The sequence below is a fragment of the Neomonachus schauinslandi genome, chromosome 10 (genome assembly GCF_002201575.2).
Source record: "Neomonachus schauinslandi chromosome 10, ASM220157v2, whole genome shotgun sequence".
Lineage (NCBI taxonomy): Eukaryota > Metazoa > Chordata > Mammalia > Carnivora > Phocidae > Neomonachus > Neomonachus schauinslandi.
This window is the reverse complement of record NC_058412.1, coordinates 24,604,081-24,627,387: the sequence shown is the minus strand read 5'-3', so window position 1 is coordinate 24,627,387 and position 23,307 is coordinate 24,604,081. Positions and strand designations below refer to the sequence as shown.

The window sequence follows — 23,307 nt, the reverse complement described above, 5'->3', positions numbered from 1 at the left end:
CAACTGGTCCCTGGAATTGAGCTGGATACCTACCAGACCACTCTGAGCACCCACAAAACCAGCCTGAGATGTAAGAAGATCTGGATCTCTACAAACAGTATCACAGGCAGTTGGTTTTGAGGTACGAAGCAGGGAGCCATGATTCTGCGGGCAGATATCAGAGGATAAATGGCAGCGGGAGGGTGTCTGGCCGTGGGGATCCTACACCACTGGTGAGCAACAGCCTTGTGCGCTGCGGACGGGGCACAGACTCGCAGACCAGTAGCAGCGGGAAAAGGACTTTAGGGCAGCCCCCAGGGTGGAAACCTGGAGTGGCGCGGTCACGCCTGTGAACTGCAGCCCCCGGGGTGGAAACCTGGAGCAGCGGGGTTGGGCGCGCACGATCTGGGTGTGGCTGGCGGTTTTAGAAGCACAAAGGGCAGAGACGTGCCCCGACCTGGAGGCAGGACTGGGAGCGCTGCGGAGGGGTGCACAACCCAGGACGCTGCAGTTTATAGCAGCACGGACAGAAACGGAGACAGTGTGGCCTGGAGAGCTCACTGAAGAACAGACTGCGGTCTCTCTGCTCTGAGGCAGAGGGTTGGAAACGGTCTCTTCTGCTCTGACTTGCGGAAGAGACGCGGAAAGCTGCCAGGGAAAGCCGCCAGAGAACAAAAGCCCCAAAAACTGTTTCCCACTGAGCCCATCCCCCACCACAGGGGCACAGGGCAACTCCGCCCGAACACGGTTGCCTGAGTAACAGTGCGGCAGACCCCTCCCGCAGAAGACAGGCTGGGAAAACAAGAGACCAGCAACCCTAAGGTCCCAAGAAAACAGGTGCATCTTGCTTGGGTTCTAGTCAATAATTTGGACTCTATACATTCCCTCAAACACCCATCAACAGAATGACTAGGAGGAGGAGCCCCCAAAATAGAAAAGACTCAGAGATTATGACTTATGCTGCCCATTTACAAATGGATGCAGATATAACCAAGATGTCAGAGATGGAATTCAGGCTAGCAATTGTGAAGACAATGGCTAGAATGGAGAAATCAATTAATGGCAACATAGAGTCTCTAAGGGCAGAAATGAAAGGTAAATTGGCAGAACTTAAAAATGCTATCAATGAGATCCAATCCAATCTAGATAATCTAACAGCTAGGGTAACTGAGACAGAAGAGAGAATAAGTGACCTGGAAGACAATATAATAGATAAAAAGGGAAAAGAGGAGGCCAGGGAAAAACAACTCAGAATCCATGAAAATAGAATCAGAGAAATAAGTGACGCCATGAAGCGTTCCAATGTCAGAATAGTTGGAATCCCGGAGGGAGTGGAGAGAGAGGACTAGAAGATGTATTTGAGCAAATCGTAGCTGAGAACTTCCCTAATCTGGGGAATGAAACAAACATTCATCCTAGAGGCAGAGAGGACCCCTCCCAAGATCAAGGAAAACAGGCCAACACCCCGGCATGTAATAGTAAAACTTGCAAATCTTAGAACCAAGGAAACCATCTTAAGGGCAGTTAGGGGGAAGAGATTCCTTACATACAGAGGGAGGAACATCAGAATAATGTCAGACCTATCCACAGAGACCTGGCAAACCAGGAAGGCCTAGCAAGACATATTCAGGGTACTAAATGAGAATAACATGCAGCCAAGAATACTTTATCCGGCAAGGCTTTCATTTAGAATGGATGGAGAGATGCAGAGCTTCCACGACCGGCAGAAACTGAAAGAATATGTGACCACTAAGCTGGCCCTGCAAGGATTATTAAGGGGGCTTCTATAAAAGGAGAAAGGCTCCAAGAGTGATATACAACAGAAATTTACATGGACAATCTATAAAAACAACGTCTTCACAGGCAACATGATGACAATTAATTCATATCTTTCAATAATCACTCTCAACGTGAATGGCCTAAATGCTCCCATAAAACGGCACAGGGTTGCAGATTGGATAAAAAGACAGGACCCATCCATATGCTGTCTACAAGAGACTCATTTTGAACCTAAAGATACATCCAGACTGAAAGTGAAGGGATGGAGATCTATCTTCCATGCCAGCGGACCTCAAAAGAAAGCTGGGGTAGCAATTCTTATATCAGACAAATTAGATTTTAAACTAAAGTCTGTAATAAGAGACACAGAAGGACACTATATCATTCTTAAAGGGTCTATCCAACAAGAAGATCTAACAATTGTAAATATCTATGCCCCCAACATGGGAGCAGCCATCTACATAAGCCAACTGTTAACCAAAATAAAGAGTCATATTGATAACAATACGTTAATTGTAGGACACCTCAATACTCCACTCTCAGCAATGAACAGATCATCTAAGCAGAAAATCAACAAGGAAACAAGAGCTTTGAATGATACATTGGACCAGAGGGACCTCATAGATATTTACAGAATATTCCACCCTAAAACAACAGAATACTCATTCTTCTCGAGTGCACATGGAACTTTCTCCAGAACAGACCATATACTGGGTCACAAATCAGGTCTCAACCAATACCAAAAGATTGAGATTATTCCCTGCATGTTCTCAGACCACAATGCTCTAAAACTGGAACTCAATCACAAGAAAAAATTTGGCAGAAATTCAAACACCTGGAAGCTAAAGACCACTCTGCTCACGAATGTTTGGGTCAACCAAGAAATCAAAGAAGAACTTAAACAATTCATGGAAATCAGTGAGAATGAAAACACATCGGTCCAAAACCTATGGGATACTGCAAAAGCGGTCCTAAGGAGGAAATACATAGCCATCCAAGCCTCACTCAAAAAAATAGAAAAATCCCGAATTCACCAACTAACTCTACACCTTAAAGGACTAGAGAAAAAGCAACAAATGACACCTAAGCCACGCATTAGAAGAGAAATAATTAAAATTAGAGCAGAAATCAATGAATTAGAAACCAGAAACACAGTAGATCAGATCAATGAAACTAGAAGTTGGTTCTTTGAAAGAATTAATAAGATTGATAAACCACTGGCCAGACTTATCCAAAAGAAGAGAGAAAGGACCCAAATTAATAAAATTATGAATGAAAGGGGAGAGATTATGACCAACACCAAGGAAATAGAAACAATTATTAGAAATTATTATCAACAACTCTATGCCAATAAACTGAGCAATCTGGATGAAATGGAGGCCTTCCTGGAAACCTATAAGCTGCCAAGACTGAAACAGGAAGAAATTGACAACCTGAATAGGCCAATAACCAGTAACGAGATTGAAGCGGTGATCAAAAACCTCCCAAAAAAACAAGAGTCCAGGGCCTGATGGATTCCCTGGGGAATTCTACCAAACATTCAAAGAAGAAATAATACCTATTCTACTGAAGCTGTTTCAAAAAATAGAAACAGAAGGAAAACTTCCAAACTCATTCTATGAGGCCAGCATTACCTTAATCCCCAAACCAGGCAAAGACCCCATCAAAAAGGAGAATTTCAGACCGATATCCCTGATGAATATGGATTCCAAAATCCTCCACAAAATCCTAGCTAATAGGATCCAACGATACATTAAAAGGATCATCCACCATGACCAAGTGGGATTTATCCCCGGGATGCAAGTGTGGTTCAACATTTGCAAATCAATCAATGTGATAGAACACATTAATAAGAGGAGGGAGAAGAACCATATGGTCCTCTCAATTGATGCAGAAAAAGCATTTGACAAAATACAACATCCTTTCCTGATTAAAACTCTCCAGAGTATAGGGATAGAGGGACCATTCCTCAAGCTCATAAAATCCATCTATGAAAAACCCACAGCAAATATCATCCTCAATGGGGAAAAGCTGAGAGCCTTTCCCTTAAGATCAGGAACACGTCAAGGATGCCCACTCTCACCACTGTTGTTCAACATAGTACTAGAAGTCCTAGCAACAGCAATCAGACAACAAAAAGAAATAAAATGTATTCAAATTGGCAAAGAAGTCAAAGTCTCTCTTCACAGACGACATGATACTTTATGTGGAAAACCCAAAAGACTCCACCCCCAAATTACTAGAACTCATACAGCAATTCATTAATGTGGCAGGATACAAAATCAATGCACAGAAATCAGTGGCTTTCTTATACATTCACAACGCAACTGTGGAAAGAGAAATTAAAGAAACGATTCCATTTACAATAGCACCAAAAACCATAAGATACCTCGGAATAAACCTAACCAAAGAGGTAAAAGTTCTATACTCTAGGAACTACAGAACACTCATGAAAGAAATTGAAAAAGACACAAAAAGATGGAAAAATATTCCATGCTCATGGATCGGAAGAATAAACATTGTTAAAATGTCTATGCTACCCAGAGCAATCTTCAATGCCATCCCGATCAAAATTCCAATGACATTTTTCAAAGTGCTGGAACAAACAATCCTAAAATTTGTATGGAATCAGAAAAGACCCCGAATCGCCAAGGAGATGTTGAAAAAGAAAAACAAAGCTGGGGGCATCACGTTGCCCAATTTCAAGCTATATTACAAAGCAGTGATCACCAAGACAGCATGGTACTGGCACAAAAACAGACATACAGACCAATGGAACAAAATAGAGAACCCAGAAATGGACCCTCAACTCTATGGTCAAATAATCTTTGACAAAGCAGGAAAAAACATGCAATGGAAAAAAGATAGTCTCTTCAATAAATGGTGCTGGGAAAATTGGACAGCCACATGCAGAAGAATGAAACTCGACCATTCTCTAACACCATTCACAAAGATAAACTCAAAGTGGATAAAAGACCTCAATGTGAGACAGGAATCCATCAAAATCCTAGAGGAGAACATAGGCAGTAACCTCTTTGACATCGGCCACAGCAACTTCTTTCAAGATACATCTCCAAAAGCTAGTGAAACAAAAGCAAAAATGAACTTTTGGGACTTCATCAAGATAAAAAGCTTCTGCACAGCAAAGGAAACAGTCAACAAAACAAAGAGGCAACCCACAGAATGGGAGAAGATGTTTGCAAATGGCACTACAGATAAAGGGCTGGTATCCAAGATCTATAAAGAACTTCTCAAACTCAACACCCAAAAAACAAATAATCAAGTCAAAAAGTGGGCAGAAGAGATGAACAGACACTTCTCTGAAGAAGACATACAAATGGCTAACAGACACATGAAAAAATGTTCATCATCATTAGCCATCAGGGAAATCCAAATCAAAACCACATTGAGATACCACCTTACACCAGTTAGAATGGCAAAAATGGACAGGGAAAGAAACAACAAGTTGGAGAGGTTGTGGAGAAAGGGGAACCCTCTTACACTGTTGGTAGGAATGCAAGTTGGTACAGCCACTTTGGAAAACAGCATGGAGGTTCCTCAAAAATTTAAAAATAGAGCTACCCTATGACCCAGCAATTGCACTCCTGGGTATTTACCCCAAAGACACAGATGTAGTTGAAAAGAAGGGCCATATGCACCCCAATGTTCATAGCAGCAATGTCCGCAATAGCCAAACTGTGGAAAGAGCCGAGATGCCCTTCAACAGATGAATGGATAAAGAAGATGTGGTCCATATATACAATGGAATATTACTCAGCCATCAGAAAGGATGAATACCCAACTTTGACATCAACATGGATGGGACTGGAGATTATGCTAAGTGAAATAAGTCAAGCAGAGAAAGTCAATTATTATATGGTTTCACTTATTTGTGGAACATAAGGAATAGCATGGAGGACATTAGGAGAAGGAAGGGAAAAATGGGGGGGTGGAATTGGAGGGAGAGATGAACCATGAGAGACTATGGACCTGAGAAACAAACAGGGTTTTAGAGGGGAGGGGGGAGGGGGGAGGGGGGATTGGTTAGCCTGGTGATGGGTATTAAGGAGGGCACGTACTGCATGGAGCACTGGGTGTTATACGAAAACAATGTTTCGTGGATCACTACATCAAAAACTAATAATGTATTGTATGGTGACTAACATAACATAATAAAATTTAAAAAAAGATAAGTTTGTCTCTATTTTTAATAGTTTTAGAACTTACTTTGCTCTTTGTTCGTTAGAAGGTCACAATCTTTTGTTTTTTTTAATGACAAGCAATACTAAGGCAGATTGTAGAGAACTTTTTTTTGTTTTTAAGGTTTTATTTATTTATTTGACAGAGAGATAGAAAGAGAGCACAAGTAGGCAAAGTGGCAGGCAGAGGGAGAGGGAGAAGCAGACTCCCCACTGTGCAGGGAGCCCAATGCGGGGCTCGATCCCAGGACCCTGGGATCATGACCTGAGCTGAAGGCAGACACCTAATAGACTGAGCCACCCAAGTGCCCCAGAATGTCACAATCTTAAATAAGAATGACAAGAGCAAAGTCCTGCCTTCTCCTGATTTTAGTGATGTACTCTCCTGCTGTGACATTTTTTTTTTTTTGATGCCTTTGGGATTCAATTTGATAAAAATTTTCTTAGAATTTTTGCATCTATATCATACATGGAATTGGTTTCTAGTTATTTTGGCCATGTTGGAGTTATGCTAGCTTTTTAAAATGAACCCACTGAGTTTTACATATCTTGATCTGAAATAATTTGAACAATGGTTGTTAATCACTGATTATCTGTTCTTTGAAAGTAAAACAAACAATAGTTAAATCATCTGGAACTACTTCCTTTTTCGACATGATTTCTTTTTTTCTTTTTTTTTTTTTTAAAGATTTTATTTATTTATTTGAGAGAGAGAGAATGAGAGAGAGCAAGTACATGAGAGGGGGGAGGGTTAGAGGGAGAAGCAGGCTCCCTGCGGAGCAGGGAGCCCGATGCAGGACTCGATCCCGGGACTCCAGGATCATGACCTGAGCCGAAGGCAGTCGCTTAACCGACTGAGCCACCCAGGTGCCCCTCGACATGATTTCTTTAACTCTTCTTGTGTGTTCAGCAAGTATTGAAATGCTTGTGTCTCTTATTTCTTCTGGAGTTAATTCTTGAAATTTATATTTTGCCAGGAAAACCTACTATTTCTTCTGTGATTTCAAATTTATTGCCTATAAGTTGATTATGTGATTCTCTGAAAATTCATTTAATTTCTTCTGATGTATAGTTAAATCTACTTTATCAATCCCTGTGCTATGTTCTTGTTTTTCCTTTTCTTCTTAAGCCAGGTTTTCTTAACCAAACCAATGTGTTTATTGGTTTTTTAACAAATCAACTTTTGATTTTCATTATTCTTTCTATTTTTCTTTTATTTTTTTCTATATAATTATTTTCAATTTATTTTTATTAATTCCTTTTACTTTCTCTGTTAATTTTATTGTTTTTTGTTTTCTGAAATTGTTCACTTTTCTGTCTTTTTTGTTTAATAATAAAAGCTTTTAAGACTATGAATTTTCCTCTGATATCTATATAGGTTTTGATATAAAATATCTTGTGTTAATTTTAAGATAATATACTTTTGGTTTTGGTTAAGTTTTGGTTGTAGAGTTTTAGATTAATTAAATTATGATCAGAGAATATATTCATAAAATCTCTACATTTTGGGGAAACATTAAAGTTTTATTTATGTCCAAGTCTGCAACAGTTTTTGCAAATGCTTCATGGACATATGAGAATACCCAGTGGGCAAAAGTTTTACATATGGAATCAAGCTTTCTGATTTGTAGATTGTTGTTTCTGCAATTAACTTTTTTATCTTGGTTTATTTTTTGTCTGCTTGATTTATCAAATTCTAAAATAGGTGAATTGAAGTTCTTCCCCAAAGTTATACCTTGGAGGGTTCCTCTTAGGTTTTCAGATGTTCTAGTTTTAAACTTTTCCTGTTATATTCTGTGGTGCCTAAAGGTTTATGTTCTTGCTATCTGGTTGTTGGAATAAAGATCACACAATATCTCTCCTTTTTGTATTTAATGTGTTGGGCTTTGAATTCCTCTTTATCTGATATTCATATTGCTACTTCAGCTCCCTGTCGTTTGCATTTTCCTGTTACATCTTTGTTCATCCTTTCATTATCAATTTCACTTTCACTATGTTTCTTGTACAAAGAATATTTAAAACTCACTGCCCACCATTGTTGCTTTCACCCTTCATTTCCTCCTAAGATTTTTGTTCTAATTTCATCCTCATTAGGTAAGTAGTTCCTTGGATAATTTCCTCCATCACATGGGTGTTTTTCATTTGCTCTTAAGAATAATATGTCGGTTGGGTTTGGGATTCTTGGATCACATTCCCTTTCCTCAAATATCTGTAAACTATTCCCTTGTCTCATAGCTTCCAATGTTGCAAAAGAAAAATCCAGTGCTAATCTATGCTCTTGGCTTTGTTGGCAACATGTTCTTTCAAACTGCAAGTTTAGGAGAGGTACTCTGTCGCCTTGGTGTTCAGAAATTTCTCTGGAATAGTTCCAGATGTGTGCCTTTTTGAAATTAATCTTGTCTGGAATTCAGTGCGCCCTTTCATTCTGAAGACCTGTCTCCTTTTTCTGCTCAACTAAATTTCCCTTCGTTATTTCTGGGTGCCCTCCTTTATTTTGTTCTCTCTTCCTGAAGTCCAACTATTTGCATACTACATCTTCTAACAAGTTCCCAAGGGATGTTCATGCTGGTGGTCCAAGGAACTGACTAACGAGTGAGCTAGAAGATGCAAGATTTACTGTCTGTGCTCACCTCAGGCTACAAGTATTGGTAGTAACACGTGGTTAGGAGAAACTGAGGCCCAGGCAGAACACTCTCTGCCCCTCTGGATGGTGAGAAAGTTCCACAGTTCTCCAAAAAGAGCTGAGGTGTTGACTTCTGTACATCTGTTCTCATCGCTCTGAGCTTGGGTACTACTCTTCGGAATGAGCCCAGTGCCCAGGGCTCCTTTGCCCAAAACACTTCTGGCTTCCCTCAGACACTTGGGTGCTGACAAAATGGCACCAGCATGCTTCTTAGAGTGTCCAGACATTATTCAGATGCCAGCCCTCCTCACCTAGGGAAGTGAACCAGGAAATGCAGATTAGTGGCCTCATTCTTTTTTTTTTTTTTAATTTTTTATTTGCGAGAGAGAGAATGAGAGCACGAGAGGGAGGAGGGTCAGAGGGAGAAGCAGACTCCCTGCTGAGCAGGGAGCCCGATGTGGGACTCGATCCCAGGACTCCAGGATCATGACCTGAGCCGAAGGCAGTCGCTTAACCAACTGAGCCACCCAGGTGCCCTGGTGGCCTCATTCTTGACCTCATTCTGGGAACAATCTTATCTGTGTTCCCTTTGTATAAGGATAGCAAGTTTGGTCAGCATTACTCGTGTGGGAATATTGGGGTGATGGTGATTTCTAAATGGAAACCAACCAGAGGAGCTCATTCAAGTCAGGACTCACTCATTCCTGGTATTCTACTCTGCATCAGGCACTATCCTAGATGCTGAACAAAGAAGCTATTGAAAAACAATTTCTACTTTCAAAACTGGATCTCACTTTCACAATCTCATCTGACCCCAATCACAGCCCTATGAGGAGGTTCTTATTTTATCACCATTTGACAGATGAGGAAACTGAGACACAGAGAATTCAGTGTCTTACCCAATGTCTGTTGGGTAAAGGGAAAACCAGGACTCAAGCACAGTTCCAGTGACTGGCCACTGTCTGCTACACTTCGCTATCCAGATCAGGCTGTTTTTCCAGTACCCCACTTGTAGTTTTCCTTGGTGTGTCAAACATGTTTCATGATCTCCCTCCTAGTAACACCCCTGTTGGTTCTTAACTGCATCTGTCTACACAATTTACTACATTAGGGACACAAATCCACAGCTGTGCCAGAACCAGCTGCAGGGCACTGAGCTCATTAATGACCATGAAAACCTCTTTGCTTTGTCTCCACTGCCATCTCTGTCTCGGTCTCCATCTCTACTTGGAAAGTGCGTCCTCAGCTGGATGCAACAGCCCAACATCTGGGATATCCAGCTGTGGAAAAGGCCATGTGGATGGCTTCCCGTCACTGCCAAACAGATGAGAGATCACATCCCCCGAGCTTTACTCCGAGCCCCGCTGTCAGAGACTTGCCTTCATCAAGGCTCAGACTGAAGCTGGAAGCCCTGCTGCTTATCCAGCACAGGGGAGACCAATGAAGAAACTCCAAAAGGCTGGCTTTGTTATGAATTTTCCTCATTTGGTGATAGCCCGGGTGAACCATTAAGAGTTGAACACCGAAGATTAAAGCAGTCTGTTTTAGAGAGGAACATCTGGTTCATTTGTGCTCTTAGCGGTAGCGGTGCCAGCCAGTTTCATTTCTGCTGCTCTGATGGCAGGGCCAGCTTCACGTGAGCTGAAGAGGGCCAGAACGAGGCTGTCACTGCTCAGTCCTGAGGAATCCTCATCATTTGGCCTTCAGGCCTTTGCCTGCACTGTCCCTGCCATCTGGGATGCCTTTCCTACCTCCTTGCCACCTGTTTAAATCCTGCCTCCTCCCTCAAGCCTTCAGCTCCCAGTAGGCTCTCCTGTCCCCCATTATAACACTCTGTATCTACCATTCTCCTTGTTATTCTGTGTCTGTTCCCTTTATTGCCATTTTGTGCACAAGGTATAACTGGAAAGTCTCATGTGTATGTGAAGCTCTTAAAAGACTTGCCAAAGTGAGGCCAGAGATAGTAGTAAAGTCAAACTAAAACCCAAGTCTCTTTCCTCCCAGCCTGTATTTTCTTTGACTCACTTGATCTGTGACTCATCTGTCCCAGTGCAGTTGACATGCCAGGCCCCTGTCCACTAACTGGGCTGGGATTTTGTTCTGGATAGAGTTTGTTGTTTTATCAATGAGGTCACGTCATGACAGTGGTTATCATTTGGCATGGGTTGGGGGTCCCTTCTGCCCCGGCTCTACTAAGGCATATATTCATCTGTCTTCCAGTTCTGGCAGTGTGGCCAGTGGGTGGAAGTGGTGGTTGATGATCACCTACCTGTCCTGGATAAGGAGTACCTCTTTGTGCATCCTCACAACAACAACCAAGAGTTTTGGCCCTGCCTGCTGGAGAAAGCTTATGCCAAGTAAGAGTGGCCCGCCCCTCTGACCAGGCCTTGCCTGCCCAGCTGCTTGCCCTGATGGATGCTGCACAGCAGCTAGCCCTAGGATTTTCAGCAGCTCTGCATGCAAGTGATGCCCTGGGAGCATCAGAGCCTTTGCCACCTGGCTGGGTATCCCCCATAAACAATCACTGTATGCAAGGCTGTGTTGGGGCCAAGGGAGGAACCCAGAGATACATAGCAAGGGGTTGGCAGGGCAGGACTGAACAGAAGTATGTACTAATAACACTGTTATTGCAAGGGCTGGGATAAGAGCCCAAATAAAATATAATATCATGGTTGATGGTCAAAGTCTGATGAGAGAACAGAGAGAAAACATTCTTGACTTTCTGACTCACAGAGAGTCAGGCTGAGGCTGTATAGAGGATGGGGCATTGAGTGAGGCCTTGAGGGATGGGTAGAATTTCAGCGAGGGGAAAGGGGATATGTTGGAGAATTATTCCCAACCATGGGAATGATTCAAGCGAAGACCTAGGGACAGGACAGTTCAAAGTGAGATCAGGCAGTTGGGGGCCAAGTGTGGCTACTATGAGATTGTATTTGGGGAGGGGGGAGCAGGGCAGGAGTTGCTGGTTATTATATGGTCCAAGCACCGTGATTCAAGGACTACCTTCTAGTGTTAACAAGATTAAGGACTTATAAACACCCCAATTCATATGTTTTATTTAGACTCTTAGAGTTGCATCTGTTCAGAAGATGTGTATTGAGCATTTAACCATAGGCCAGGCATTGTGCTTGGCACTGGGATAAAGACTCTGGGACTGGCTTAAGTGGGTGTGAGAAAGAGTATGTGTTATGTGGAAGAGGTCACTGTCACAGAGACCTACACAGGTGCAGACACATCAGAGCTAGAAATCAATGTTGGGAGACAAAGGGACAATCCCTTTTAGGAGAAAATGAGTTAGTGGAGTGTCACCAAATCAGCTTCCCTAAAAATCATCATCACCAACCGCATTTTACAGATTGGGAAGCCAAGACTCTAAATAGTCATGTGATAGTAATCACTGGCCTGAATCCGCTGGGGTTTTCAGTTATTTGACCTAGGGACATCATTTAATAAGACTGAAGACCCTGCTGGGTCCGGTCCTGGGCCATGAGGATGCTAACAACCCCACAGACCATCCCAACACTTCAGTCCCTGTCCTTACGGAGGTCACAATCTGAACAGCCAAGCATTGCAAGAGCTCTCTCTCTCTCTCTTTTTTTTTTTTTTTTTTTTGCATTCTGTCTGTTGAGCCCATTTGTGGAAAACTAAAGCTATTGCTCATTTCCAGTGTCAAGAAGAGCTGTTCATTAGCATTTGAGAAGGAACCCCAGCTAACAGCCAAGGTTGTTGAACCGATCCATATGTTCAGGGAGGTTAATTTGCTTCTAAGCTACTTACCCAAACACTGCCATTTCTTTCCAGTATGGCTTCAGCTCTCACTATTTCAGGGCTTCGTTTTTTCCTTCTGTGAAAGGGGGAGCGTGCCAGTTCACTTGGAGAATTAGAAACCTTGTGGAATGAAATGATGACTTTGACCCCATTTTGTTAACAGTCGACCTAAAGCAGTCATTCAGCTTAAAAAGAAAATGGGAAACTGGACCCAGAATCTACATTCTACCGCCTAAAGAAATCTAGTGGAGGATAAAATGTTTCAAACTAGTAAGCTGTTTTAAAAGCTTTCCCCTCTATCCAAAGAAGGGGATCATAGAATGCAGGAGTGAGTGTAATGGAATTAGAGCTATCAGGGCTGGAAGGGACCTCTGTCAGCCTCGAGTCCTACCTCCTCCTTTGAAAGATGAAGAAACTGATACGAAGAGCACTGAAATGAGTTGCCCTAGGTCACGTGGTGTTCGAGGCCAAGCAGGGATGAGGACCGTTCCCCTTGTTGTGGGCTTTTCCATCATCCCTTGATGCTGTCAGTTTTATAGGAAAGAGATTTGTCTTTTTGCTTCTTTGGAACTCAGTGTCGGGCACACAACAACCACAGCACGAATATGGAGAACCCATCCATCCCCATGGAGATGACCCAACTTCACCCCCAAGAATGTAGACCAGTGAACACATGCATCCCAAACTTTCAAATATCCTTGCAACTGAGAAGTCTGGAAATGAATTGGTTGAGTCGGTCAGATCTACATTGGCAGGTGTTCCCCCCCCCAGAGGTCATAAAATAGGAGATCGTAGAACAAAATCCATTAGGTTGCATATCATCCTGTACAGAATCTGGGCAGTTAAGAATCCCAGCATTTTAGCATCCTTTCTGATTCTGATTTAGATGTCTGAATTCTTCCCTCTTTCCTAGGATTGCTGGACAGGTAGACATTTCCCCCAAATGAGGCTGAAGCACAGAGATGAGAACAAGGCACTCTCCGAATTCCTGGGCTCAGGTGACAAGGTGAAGTCACAGGTGTGGTGAACACAGTTCTCTCTATCTTTCCTTCCCTTTCTGTTTCCTGTCAGCAAAGGGGGCTAAGAATAGTTGCCATGTTCCTGAAGCATCAGCAGGATTTGTGAGCTCATGTTTGTGAAGCAGAGAGATAGCTCCTTGTCAAAATAGCCAGCTGCTGCTGAGACAGGCTTTGTGGGCATTGTGGAGAGACAGTGAGAGAGGGGCTGCTGGCCTTCCCCATGCATTGGGTCTCTCTGTGGCAACTGCGGAGTGGTGTGAGTGCAAGACCTCAGACGGGGCCCCTAGACACTGAGGCAGTGGGCCTGAAGTGCCGGGACAGGGCCTGGCTGCTTTTCTGGAATGGCCCTGGTGCAGCCCCATTTAAAGCCAGGGAGGGCCCCTGAGTGCCTCACCAAGAAGGGGCTGTTGCAGTGTGGGAGGTCATGCTGGTGGGCTCTAGAATGGGTTCCAGAACCGCAGTCTTTGTGAAATTCCAGGACTCTCAACAAAGCCCCTCCTAATCTCAGACCAGAGCCAGAATACCTGTGGGAAATCAAGAGTCAGGCATTCAGACCCAACTGGGCATGACCATTATCCAAGCAGGCTTTGCCTTTGACTAAGTAAATACCCCAGAGATAAGAGTCTAGTACCAGACATAACCCCGGGTCAGGGAGAGGGAGAGACAGGAAAATAAGATTTAGAACCAGTTTTATAACAAGTTGAGATCAATCTGTCACGTGGCAGTTTCTGTAGAATGGCCTTCTGTGTATCCTTAGCTTTCTGTTATAAGGGACATTTAAGCCATCCATGGCATTTGTGCCTGGGACGTTGTCCTGCTTTGAGTGGCTGTTTGACCTGTATTTGCTCAAGTGAATTTATGTGAATTCGGGATGGTGCCCGGGCAGAAAGAGTGGCAGGGGTGGGAATACGGGAGAAAGGACTGAGGGGCCCCATGAGCTTACCCAGTCAACCTCGCTGTTTCCGGGGGCGAAAGACCCAGAAGGGAGGGTTGCAGGCCCCCTAGAGGAGCAGCAGGGAGGAACTGCCGGATCTGCATTACCAGAAAGCAAGCCTTGGTCAGAGCTTCCCTACTGCCACTGGCCTGTGACAGTGGGACAGATGAGAGTGTCCCCCGGCGAGAAGCCTGAGTGACCGGGACAGTGGTGAGGAAGACTCCCACTGAGGAGCTTTGACACCAGGAGGCAGGGTCTTCTCTCCGCCGGGCCTCAGCTTCATGTCCTTTGTTGGTTTGCCCTGTCTGTATTTTAGGGTTCCCTGGGAGGCTTTCCAGTTCACCCCACTGACAGGAACTCGAGTTCTCAAAACAAATCTGCCCCTGTCTGGCCCTGCTTCAGTGGTCAACGTAGCCTGTCTCCCAGGAGCACTGTCCTAGGCCCCGGTCCCACCATGCGCTTCCCCTCTGGGGATCCTTCCTCCCTGGAATGCCTGTCCCACTGGCCTTACCTGGATAAACTCAGCTCAGAGGTGCCCCTCCCTCAGGCCCCCCTGGGCCCTCCTAGCAAATAGACCCCCAAGGGCTGCAAAGAAACTAGACGAGTCATTCTAAGGAGAGTGTCCCGGTGGCAGAGTGCGGTTGGGAAGGTGTGACAACAGCGGAGGTTAAAGCAGGGCGAGTGTGGTTTTGCTGTGCGCAGCAGTGACAGCCGCGAGCACGGCCACGGCTAGCCACACGTCACAGCAGCCCGTGGAGGCGGGGACTGTCCCATGCCACTTACCCAGCCGACAAAGGGGGCCGTAGGAAATCTCAGCCTCCTGCCCACAATTGAGAGCTCACGAGAGGGGAAACGGGGCGTCGAACCAGAGTGGTTTGGCTCTTGAATCTGGAATCTTTCGGCCTCCCTAGTGAGTGCCTGGGGCTGCTCAGGTTTGGAGGAGAACAGGGAGGAGGGGAAATGGGGCAGAAACCCCACGCAAGAGTGCGAAGAGGTGCTTTCGAGGACACGTATGAGGGTTCCATGTGGCTTGCTTGGAGGATGTGTTATGTAATCGTCCTCACCTATGTTACCTTCGGTACAGTCGACTGGCCTCCCTGATGATCCTGGGATGAGGGGGTTAGTTCTGAGAGCAGGGATTCTGGACCACACTTAGCACTGCAAGAGAAGAGAGGCTGCTTTTGGCCGAAGTAGGCACTGGGGTTGTTGGCTGAGCTCCTGGAGGGCAGGTCTTGCCCATCTTTGAGCACTCCGTGCCTAGCACAGTACCCCTCACACAACAAGGACTGACCACTATTGTTAAACTGAATAGGAAACAGTGGATATTCATCATCATTATGTCCAATGTCTATTAAGGGCTTGCCATGTGCCAGGTTAAGCAACTTGTTCAGGTCAAGCAGCTAAATATGTGGAGAGGTTGGGATTCGATCCCTGGCCTGAGGCTCCAGCACGTGCACTCTAACCCCTGCACAGTACTGCTGCTTGTGGGGCTGCCCAGCCCCGGGAGACCAGGGTAAGGATGGTGGCACTTCACTGGAACCTTCGTCCAGGTGAATAGGAGGCAGGTAGCCATAGTCCAGGGCCAGATTGGGCAGTCCTTCACTGCGCAACATGCCGAGGTCAGGTGCGCAACCTCCCTTCCCGGAGCGTCTCACCAAAGTCCCCACAGGGGTTGATGTGACCTTCCCCCGTTCCAGGTTTCATGGATCCTATGCCAACCTGCACTACGGCTTCCTTCCTGCTGCCCTGGTGGACCTCACGGGAGGGGCGGTCACCAGCATCGACCTGCACTTTCCTTCTGACCTGGTGATGATGGTGAAGACAGCAGCCAAGGCAGGCTCCCTGATGGCCTGTGCCACCCTGGCTGAGGTGAATAGACTCAACTCCTCGCCCAGGAGTATCTAGCGACCAGCCCGTTCCGCTAGTAAGGGGCATGGCCAAGCTGGCGCCGTGCCTCATGTCATCCTCACAGCAGTCCTCCCTCTGAGATAGGGGCTGCAGAATTCACTTGCAGAAGAGGAAATGGGCTCAGAGAGGCTAAGGAAAATGCTCAGCATCACACCAGCAGTAAGTGGCTGAGTCGGGTTCAAATGCCTGCTGCCTGACTCTGAAGCCTTTGCCTAGCACTCCCATGTGACCAGGCGCAGTGGGGTCCAGAGGGACTGGGCAGCCCTTTGATTCTCCCTGGCTCCAAAGGCAGCATCCCAAGGTCAATGTGTCCCATTTTGAGAAGACCCTCTAAATTATTTTGGAGTCTGAGACAGCCAGCTCCCTATCCATGAAGGTATTTCCTGCACCCTGTAAACATGTGGGCTTTGAGTCACATACCCCTAATCTGAAATGCCACCCAAAAACTAACATGCACGTTAAACCCCAGTTGCTCACAGCACGGGGGTGGTGGGGTATTCCCGACTCCTACAAGACGCCCAGCCGATTGGAGGAGGAAACAGTCCAGGTTGGCCTCAGGACTTAGTGGGGTTCTGTCAGTAATGGGGTAGTCTCTGGGGCCTCAACCACCTGGCAGCCTTCAAACTCTGTCCCTCTAGAAAAGAGTTCCAAGAACAGTGTGAGTCCGTGGGACGCCTCTCATCCTGCCACAGCTTAGCTGCTGATTGAACTGTGCTTTTCTGCTTCTCTGAGGAACCTGTGAATGTGTAATGCTTGATCTGCTTTCCTCCTCTGAAGCTGACAGGGGAGGCCAGGAGAATGGAGAACGGCCTGGTCAGTCAGCATGCCTACACCGTGACTGGGGCTGAGCGGGTAAGGCTCCCGTGGGTTGTGCCGGGCTTTCTTTCTCCTTGAAACAGGAGTCAGCGTCACATGCCTTTGGCAAGCCCCACCCAGCCTCATTCCTTCTATTCATCCAGAAATTCTGGTGCCCAGCAGCTTCATCCCCCAGGGACCCACCAGAGCTCTTGCTCTGCTTGCACTGATCTCAGGCTGAGTGTCCAGCTAGACTGTGGGATGAGCCCAAAAAGAAAGAAGAAAGAACCACCGAATCCACTGGGGCAAGCCCTGAAGGGTTTTTTTGGTTAGTTACCAACTAAACTACCACCACAGATGCACTCCAAAAGACAGCGGCTCAAGTAAGACCAAGTTCATCTCTCTCTCAGGTAAGCAGGTAAACCAAGGGACACTTATACGTTCATATGGAAGGCACCCATCAGAAAACACACAGCATTTCCTCTCATTAGTCCGAACTTAATCATGTGGCACACCAAGGCCCAAGGGCGTCTGGGAAACATCCTGTGTAGCTGGGCCTCCCTGTGCCCAGCTCGACTTTATTCCCATGGAGGAGAGGAGGGCAGTTGTTGGAGGACAGTGTTTCCCTTGATGCAGGAACGGACTTGGGGTGGACAAAATTGTGTGCATTATCATTTGGTCTGGAACACACGACTGAAGTCCAGCCCCCTCATTCCCAAGTGAGAAGCTGAGGCCTGAGAGGGGGAGGTCGGGGTTAACACAGCTACTTGACACCAGCTGTGTGGTAACCATGCCCCCTGGCCTCGTGACGATTTCCCACATTCCCCACACACGTCCCCCCATCTCTATATTTCCCACAGCTCTTGAGGTCTAGTCATGTCCTCCAGGCCCTGAGAGACAATGTCCCAAGCCCCAGGGTACACTTCCCACAGGTGTTTATGAGCTAGAATGCAGAGCGTCGGGTGCAGTTTCTGGCATGGGCTCTCATCTTTGCCTTCCTTCTCTCTGAGTCAATCTGTCTCCTGTCCGGTGACCTCAGGCCACGTGCTCTGTTGTTTTGTGTTCTGGAGAGTTTTCCACAAAATAGAGACAATATCTTCTGCCTCCTGCTTTTCTCCTTAAGGAAAGGCGTAACAAAATGCTTCCTCTGCACAGTACCTGGGAGACAGTAGGCACCTAATAAATGCTCGTGGGATTAACGGATGAGTGCGCTTGCGTGAGTGAATAAACGCATCCATCGTTGGCCTGTGAAGATGACATCACTGAAGCCCTGCCTCCATCACAGAGCGGATGTGAGGAGCTCAAAACACCTTTCCCACAAGCAAGGAAGGAATCACCCTGATTAACCCTGGCCAGGAGAGATCGCAGTCACAGTGGCCCCAGACTCTCTTCTCTGAATTCTCCCAAGCCCGTCTCAGAATTCTCAGTGGGGGCAGCCAGTGCCATTGTCATATCAGGCCACGTAGGGACACGCTGCTTCCCACTACTCCCCGTCCCAGACGTGGAAAGTCTAGGCTAGGGATAACAAATTGGTTTCCTTGGGCGCCAACCTTGATCCATTGGCAATGCTGCTTGGATGACTGTGTTGACAAGACTCTGGCACTGCTTCCAGATTTGGGGAAAGAGCCGTGATCGATGAGTGATCTGTGCTGGACGTGGAAGGAGCCAGGGCACCGGCATGACGTCTCCGCCATCCCTGGGAAAGGCCCTTTATACATTGAGACAGCCTTTGGGGGTTTTTTTGGTTTTTTTTTTTTTATTTTTTAAATTTTTATTGTTATGTTAGTCACCATACATTACATCATTAGTTTTTGATGTAGTGTTCCATGATTCATTGTTTGCGTATAACACCCAGTGCTCCATGCAGAACGTGCCCTCTTTAATACCCATCACCAGGCTAACCCATCCCCCCACCCCCCTCCCCTCTAGAACTCTCAGTTTGTTTCTCAGAGTCCATCATCATGGTTCGTCTCCCCCTCTGATTCCCCCCCTTCATTCTTCCCCTCCTGCTATCTTCTTTTTTTTTTTTAAACATATATTGTATTATTTGTTTCAGAGGTACAGATCTGTGATTCAACAGTCTTGCACAATTCTTTGGTTTTAATCTGCTGTGAGCCATGAAACCACTTCTCCTAGGACTAATTATTAACAGCCTGCGGGACTAGCATTTAAGAGATGCATTTGAGGAAATATTATCCTAGACTAGATAACCTGGATCACCTCTTGCCCAGGGGTACCCTTTCTCAGCTGACCAGGACCAAGGGTACAATGAGTAGCCAGGAGGGTGAAGCAAGCAAGTGCACGTTCATAGAGGTAGTTGTGACCTTGGCCTTGAGTGTGACCCCTGAGCCTCTCTGCCACGGCCCAGGAACTTGACTTGGCTAAAGATTTCTCCTCCAAAAAGAGGAGGTCACAACTGACCACAAGTGCTAAGATTAAACCAGCCCGTAAATGCAGTGTGTTTCTTAATCTGCTCATCCTCCTCTGGGCGGGACATAGACAGGAAGATAAATGAAATTGGCATTTTTTATTACGCACCTGGCTCGGTTGGAGACTCCCTTGGGCAAGGGGGTGAGTGTTTATCTGCATGCCTCATTTAGCCCTGCTTTCAGCTCCTTCACTTGCTGGCTGTTCTTCTCCCTTGTGCCCATCTGAGCCCCAACTATGGTAGGCACTGAGGGTGGCTCATTAAGCTTTTTGGGCCACCGGACAACCATATCTCACATCCCTCCTCCATGGGCTCCATCAGGCACTGACGGTTAATAAATACACTGTGTGCAAGACCTGGAGTGCCCAGGGGTGGGGCAGGGAGAGGTGGGGAACCTGGGTCTGTGTCAGGAGCCCCCCCATCCCATGTAGCATTAAAAGTCAAAGCACCTTCCCCTACAGTACCAGCCAGATAGAAGTGGATGGACAAGAACCTTATCCAAGCCAAAAGAACCCTATCCAAGCCGCGTTCTTTGGCTCTTGTCTGACTGCGTTGCTCCTGCATGATGTTGCCTTGGCCGGGTGGCCCAGGGGTGAGATGCAAGGTCAGGATTGTGGCCATACCCGAGAGTGGTCTGGGCCCTGGAGCAGCTGTATCCTTTATCTGCTCTCATCTCCAAATTAAGCGCCTGGCTTTCAGAGACTGGCAGTAGCTGGGATGAAAATTCTTCTTCTGCCACTTACGCTGTGGCCTTGGGAAAGTTGCTTCACCTCTCTGGTGTTCACTTTCCTCCTGTGTAAGACAAGGGCTGTATAAACATCCATGGGCAGTTTGAAGGACGGAATGCACTCCCCTGGCACCAATCTCCGAGCCCCACCTCCACACGTGGGGTTCTTTTCCATGTGATGATACTGCACTCGGGGCTGTCTCCGTTGCCTCTGGTCTGGAACCACAGAGCAAGTGGGCCCCTTCCCTCACCCCTGCAAGGCCGCGGCCTCCACAGACGACCTCAGCACTCATCAGTGTCCAGCTAAACGCAACCATGCTTTAATTCCTCTCACCAGGCTGAGGGCTCCTGGATCTGGGAACGTGGGTTCAAAGGGTTGAGTTTGTTTTGTTATAACTTATCAATGGTCCTGGCCTCTGGCTTCCGTGGTCTGAAGGAGCCAGCCTCCATATCTGGGAACTAGGGAAGGAAGAAAAGTTCCGGCCATCAAGGTACCTGCTTGCCGACAGAGGTGTGGGTAGAGGAGGGCTAACCTGGGCTGTCTTGCCCCCCAGGCTGTCCCACTCTTGCTCAAATCAGCCTCCTCCACATCCTCGCTCAGGGCCACGCTGTGGAGACCCCAGCGCAGGTCCCAGTGGGCCGTGGGCAGGAAAGCAGCTACATCTGTGGAATAGGAATACTGGTGGGGACAGAGCTTGCGGGAGGCTGGGGACCCATCAAGATCTCCCCTCTGCAGCCCACAACAACGTCGCATGCTATTTATCTGCCATTATATCTCAGCTCGCCCACATTCCAAGAGGTGCTCGTCCGACATGATGAAGCTGTGTCTGCCCTTCAAGGTGCTGAGCAGAAAGAGGGGCCGTTTCCTCCTCTCTCATTCCAACTCCATGCAGGCAGCAGAGACACATTGATTTTTTTCCTTTCATTTTTTTTTTCTGGCTGCAGCCAAATGAGGTCAGAAGTTAAATTAGTCCTCGGAGGTAAAAAGCAGCTGCATTCATATCCCCTCTTTCTGCTGACTTTTGCTGGAGAGCACTAACAGTTTCTTTTTCTGTTTTTTTGCAGATTCAGTACGGGAGGAGTTGGGAAGACCTTATCCGCCTGTGGAACCCCTGGGGCAACACCGAATGGAGAGGACGCTGGAGTGATGGGTATAGCTTCTGAAAACCTCTCTCCAGCCTTCATGAAGGCCTGGTATGCAGAGAGCCCCAGCCACAGGAGGACGGCATCTGTCTCACCTGCTGTGGATCTTACTGTCCAGTTCACACCTATGTGTGGCTGTCTGTTCGCCTCCCATTCCCATGATGCCATTCACCAGGCCTCTATTAGACCCCTACTGTGTGCTCTCTCCACTAAGTATACTGTGTTGGGGTGCTGTGGGGTGTGTACAGATGACAAGATCCAGTGTCTAGCCCCCGGAAGGCTACAGTTTAGCACTGTGAACCCACATACCCAGAATTAGTTGTTTTTTAAAGGGTTGGGGAAGGAGTGGGACAAATATTAAGTTTTACTTGGCAGAGAGAGATGGAGAGAAGGAGCCTCATCCCATAAGGGACCCCATGGGATTTTGATCCTGATGACCCCATCAGGAAAAGATTTCATTTGGGGGGGAGTTGGGGAACTGAGGCAAAGATCTGGCCACCTGGGTTGTCCATCCTCCCTACTGATCTGGACTCTGATGTATAACTGGTGTCTGTACTCACACCTTGCTCATAGAAGGAGTGAACGGAGCTGAGTGAGTGTCGGAGGCCCCTTGGCCATATCCCACACAGCTGCTCTCTGCCCCAGCTGGTCAGTGGGGACGCAGCTCTGTGGTCGGTGGTTCCCTGGGGCTGGGCCAGCATTTCCCAGCTGCCAAGAAGACTAATCCCTGGTCCCCATCCCTTGCTGACTAAGAATGAGATGACTGTCCCTAGAGGGCCAACTGGGGACAGCTTACCTGCTCCTCAGGCAGCCAGCAGGTCAGGTGGAGGCGATGGTGGGAAAGAGTATAAGACTTGAAATGCAAAAGCATTCAGACAAACAGGTGAACAGCACCCAACAGCAGTGAAAATCAATACAGTGAGAAGTGAGTTCTGGAAGGCAAATGCAGAGTTGGCCAGTGACCCTGCCCTACTTCTGGGCTGCCCAGAACCTGGCCTGACGCCACAGGCTAGGCTGTGGCAGGGCCCACTCTGATCCCCTTTGAGCCCCTACAGCTGGCGTGTGCCTGCTCGAAGTGGGCACTTGGCAAATGGAAGATGAACGTGCACTGGAGCTGGGGATAGAGAAGGGGGAGCAGGCGGAAGGGGGGGTAGCCAGCAACATGAATTCATAGAATGATCCCGGTGGGACCTCAGATGCCCCCTGGAACACAGAGCAGCTGAATCCCTCCACACAAGGGGAATGAAAATGCAACACCATGAACCATGGACAGTGTTGTGTTTCCACTCACTCTTCCCCCTTCTCCTTTTATCTTGCCTCTCTTCCTTCTTCCTTCCCAGGGGTATCCTTTGCCTCTTCTGATGTAAATCTTAGCAACTTCCGGCCTTCTCCAGTTCTCTTTCTCAGTCATTACCCCAAGCTGCCAATATGGCCCAGGGGGCGATGTGGTTAGCAGAATCCCTGACTCGGGGTTGGCTGCTGGGGTTGGAGTGCAGGAAGGGCAAATGTCAATGACGCATCTGCCTGGGGTAGGAGAAGAGGCAACAGATTCCACCTCATCTCCTGTGCTAAATATCACACGACTTGGGTGCCTGGGTGGCTCAGTTGGTTAAGCGACTGCCTTCGGCTCAGGTCATGATCCTGGAGTCCCGGGATCGAGTCCCGCATCGGGCTCCCTGCTCGGCAGGGAGTCTGCTTCTCCCTCTGACCCTCCTCCCTCTCATGCTCTCTGTCTCTCATTCTCTCTCTCGCAAATAAATACAATCTTAAAAAAAAAAAAAACTTGTTAAATATCACACGACTGGTGAAGGCAGCCGGGGCACCAGACATTAGGAAAGAGAAGCTTCCCATGGGCTGGCATGTTTAGGGCAAGCTTCACGGATAGAGTTGGGTTCAAGTGGGAAAAAAAAGTATGATTCAGCTGGGAAGAGATCACCAGGTAGGCGGGGACGTGTAGACCACTGTGCTGAGCCAGGAATGCTAACAGTGTGTTCAGGGCCAACAG

The 23,307-nt window shown here is 47.0% G+C and overlaps 1 protein-coding gene across 1 annotated transcript in view; it reads left to right on the top strand.

The window, feature by feature from the left end:
• Positions 1-23,307, top strand: part of CAPN13 (calpain 13) — a 50,673-nt gene that overhangs the window by 6,537 nt on the left and 20,829 nt on the right. Inside the window, 4 exon segments of the mRNA XM_021697707.1 lie at positions 10,801-10,937; positions 15,999-16,170; positions 16,987-17,061; positions 21,225-21,310. Coding sequence (XP_021553382.1) covers positions 10,801-10,937; positions 15,999-16,170; positions 16,987-17,061; positions 21,225-21,310 — 470 coding nt within the window.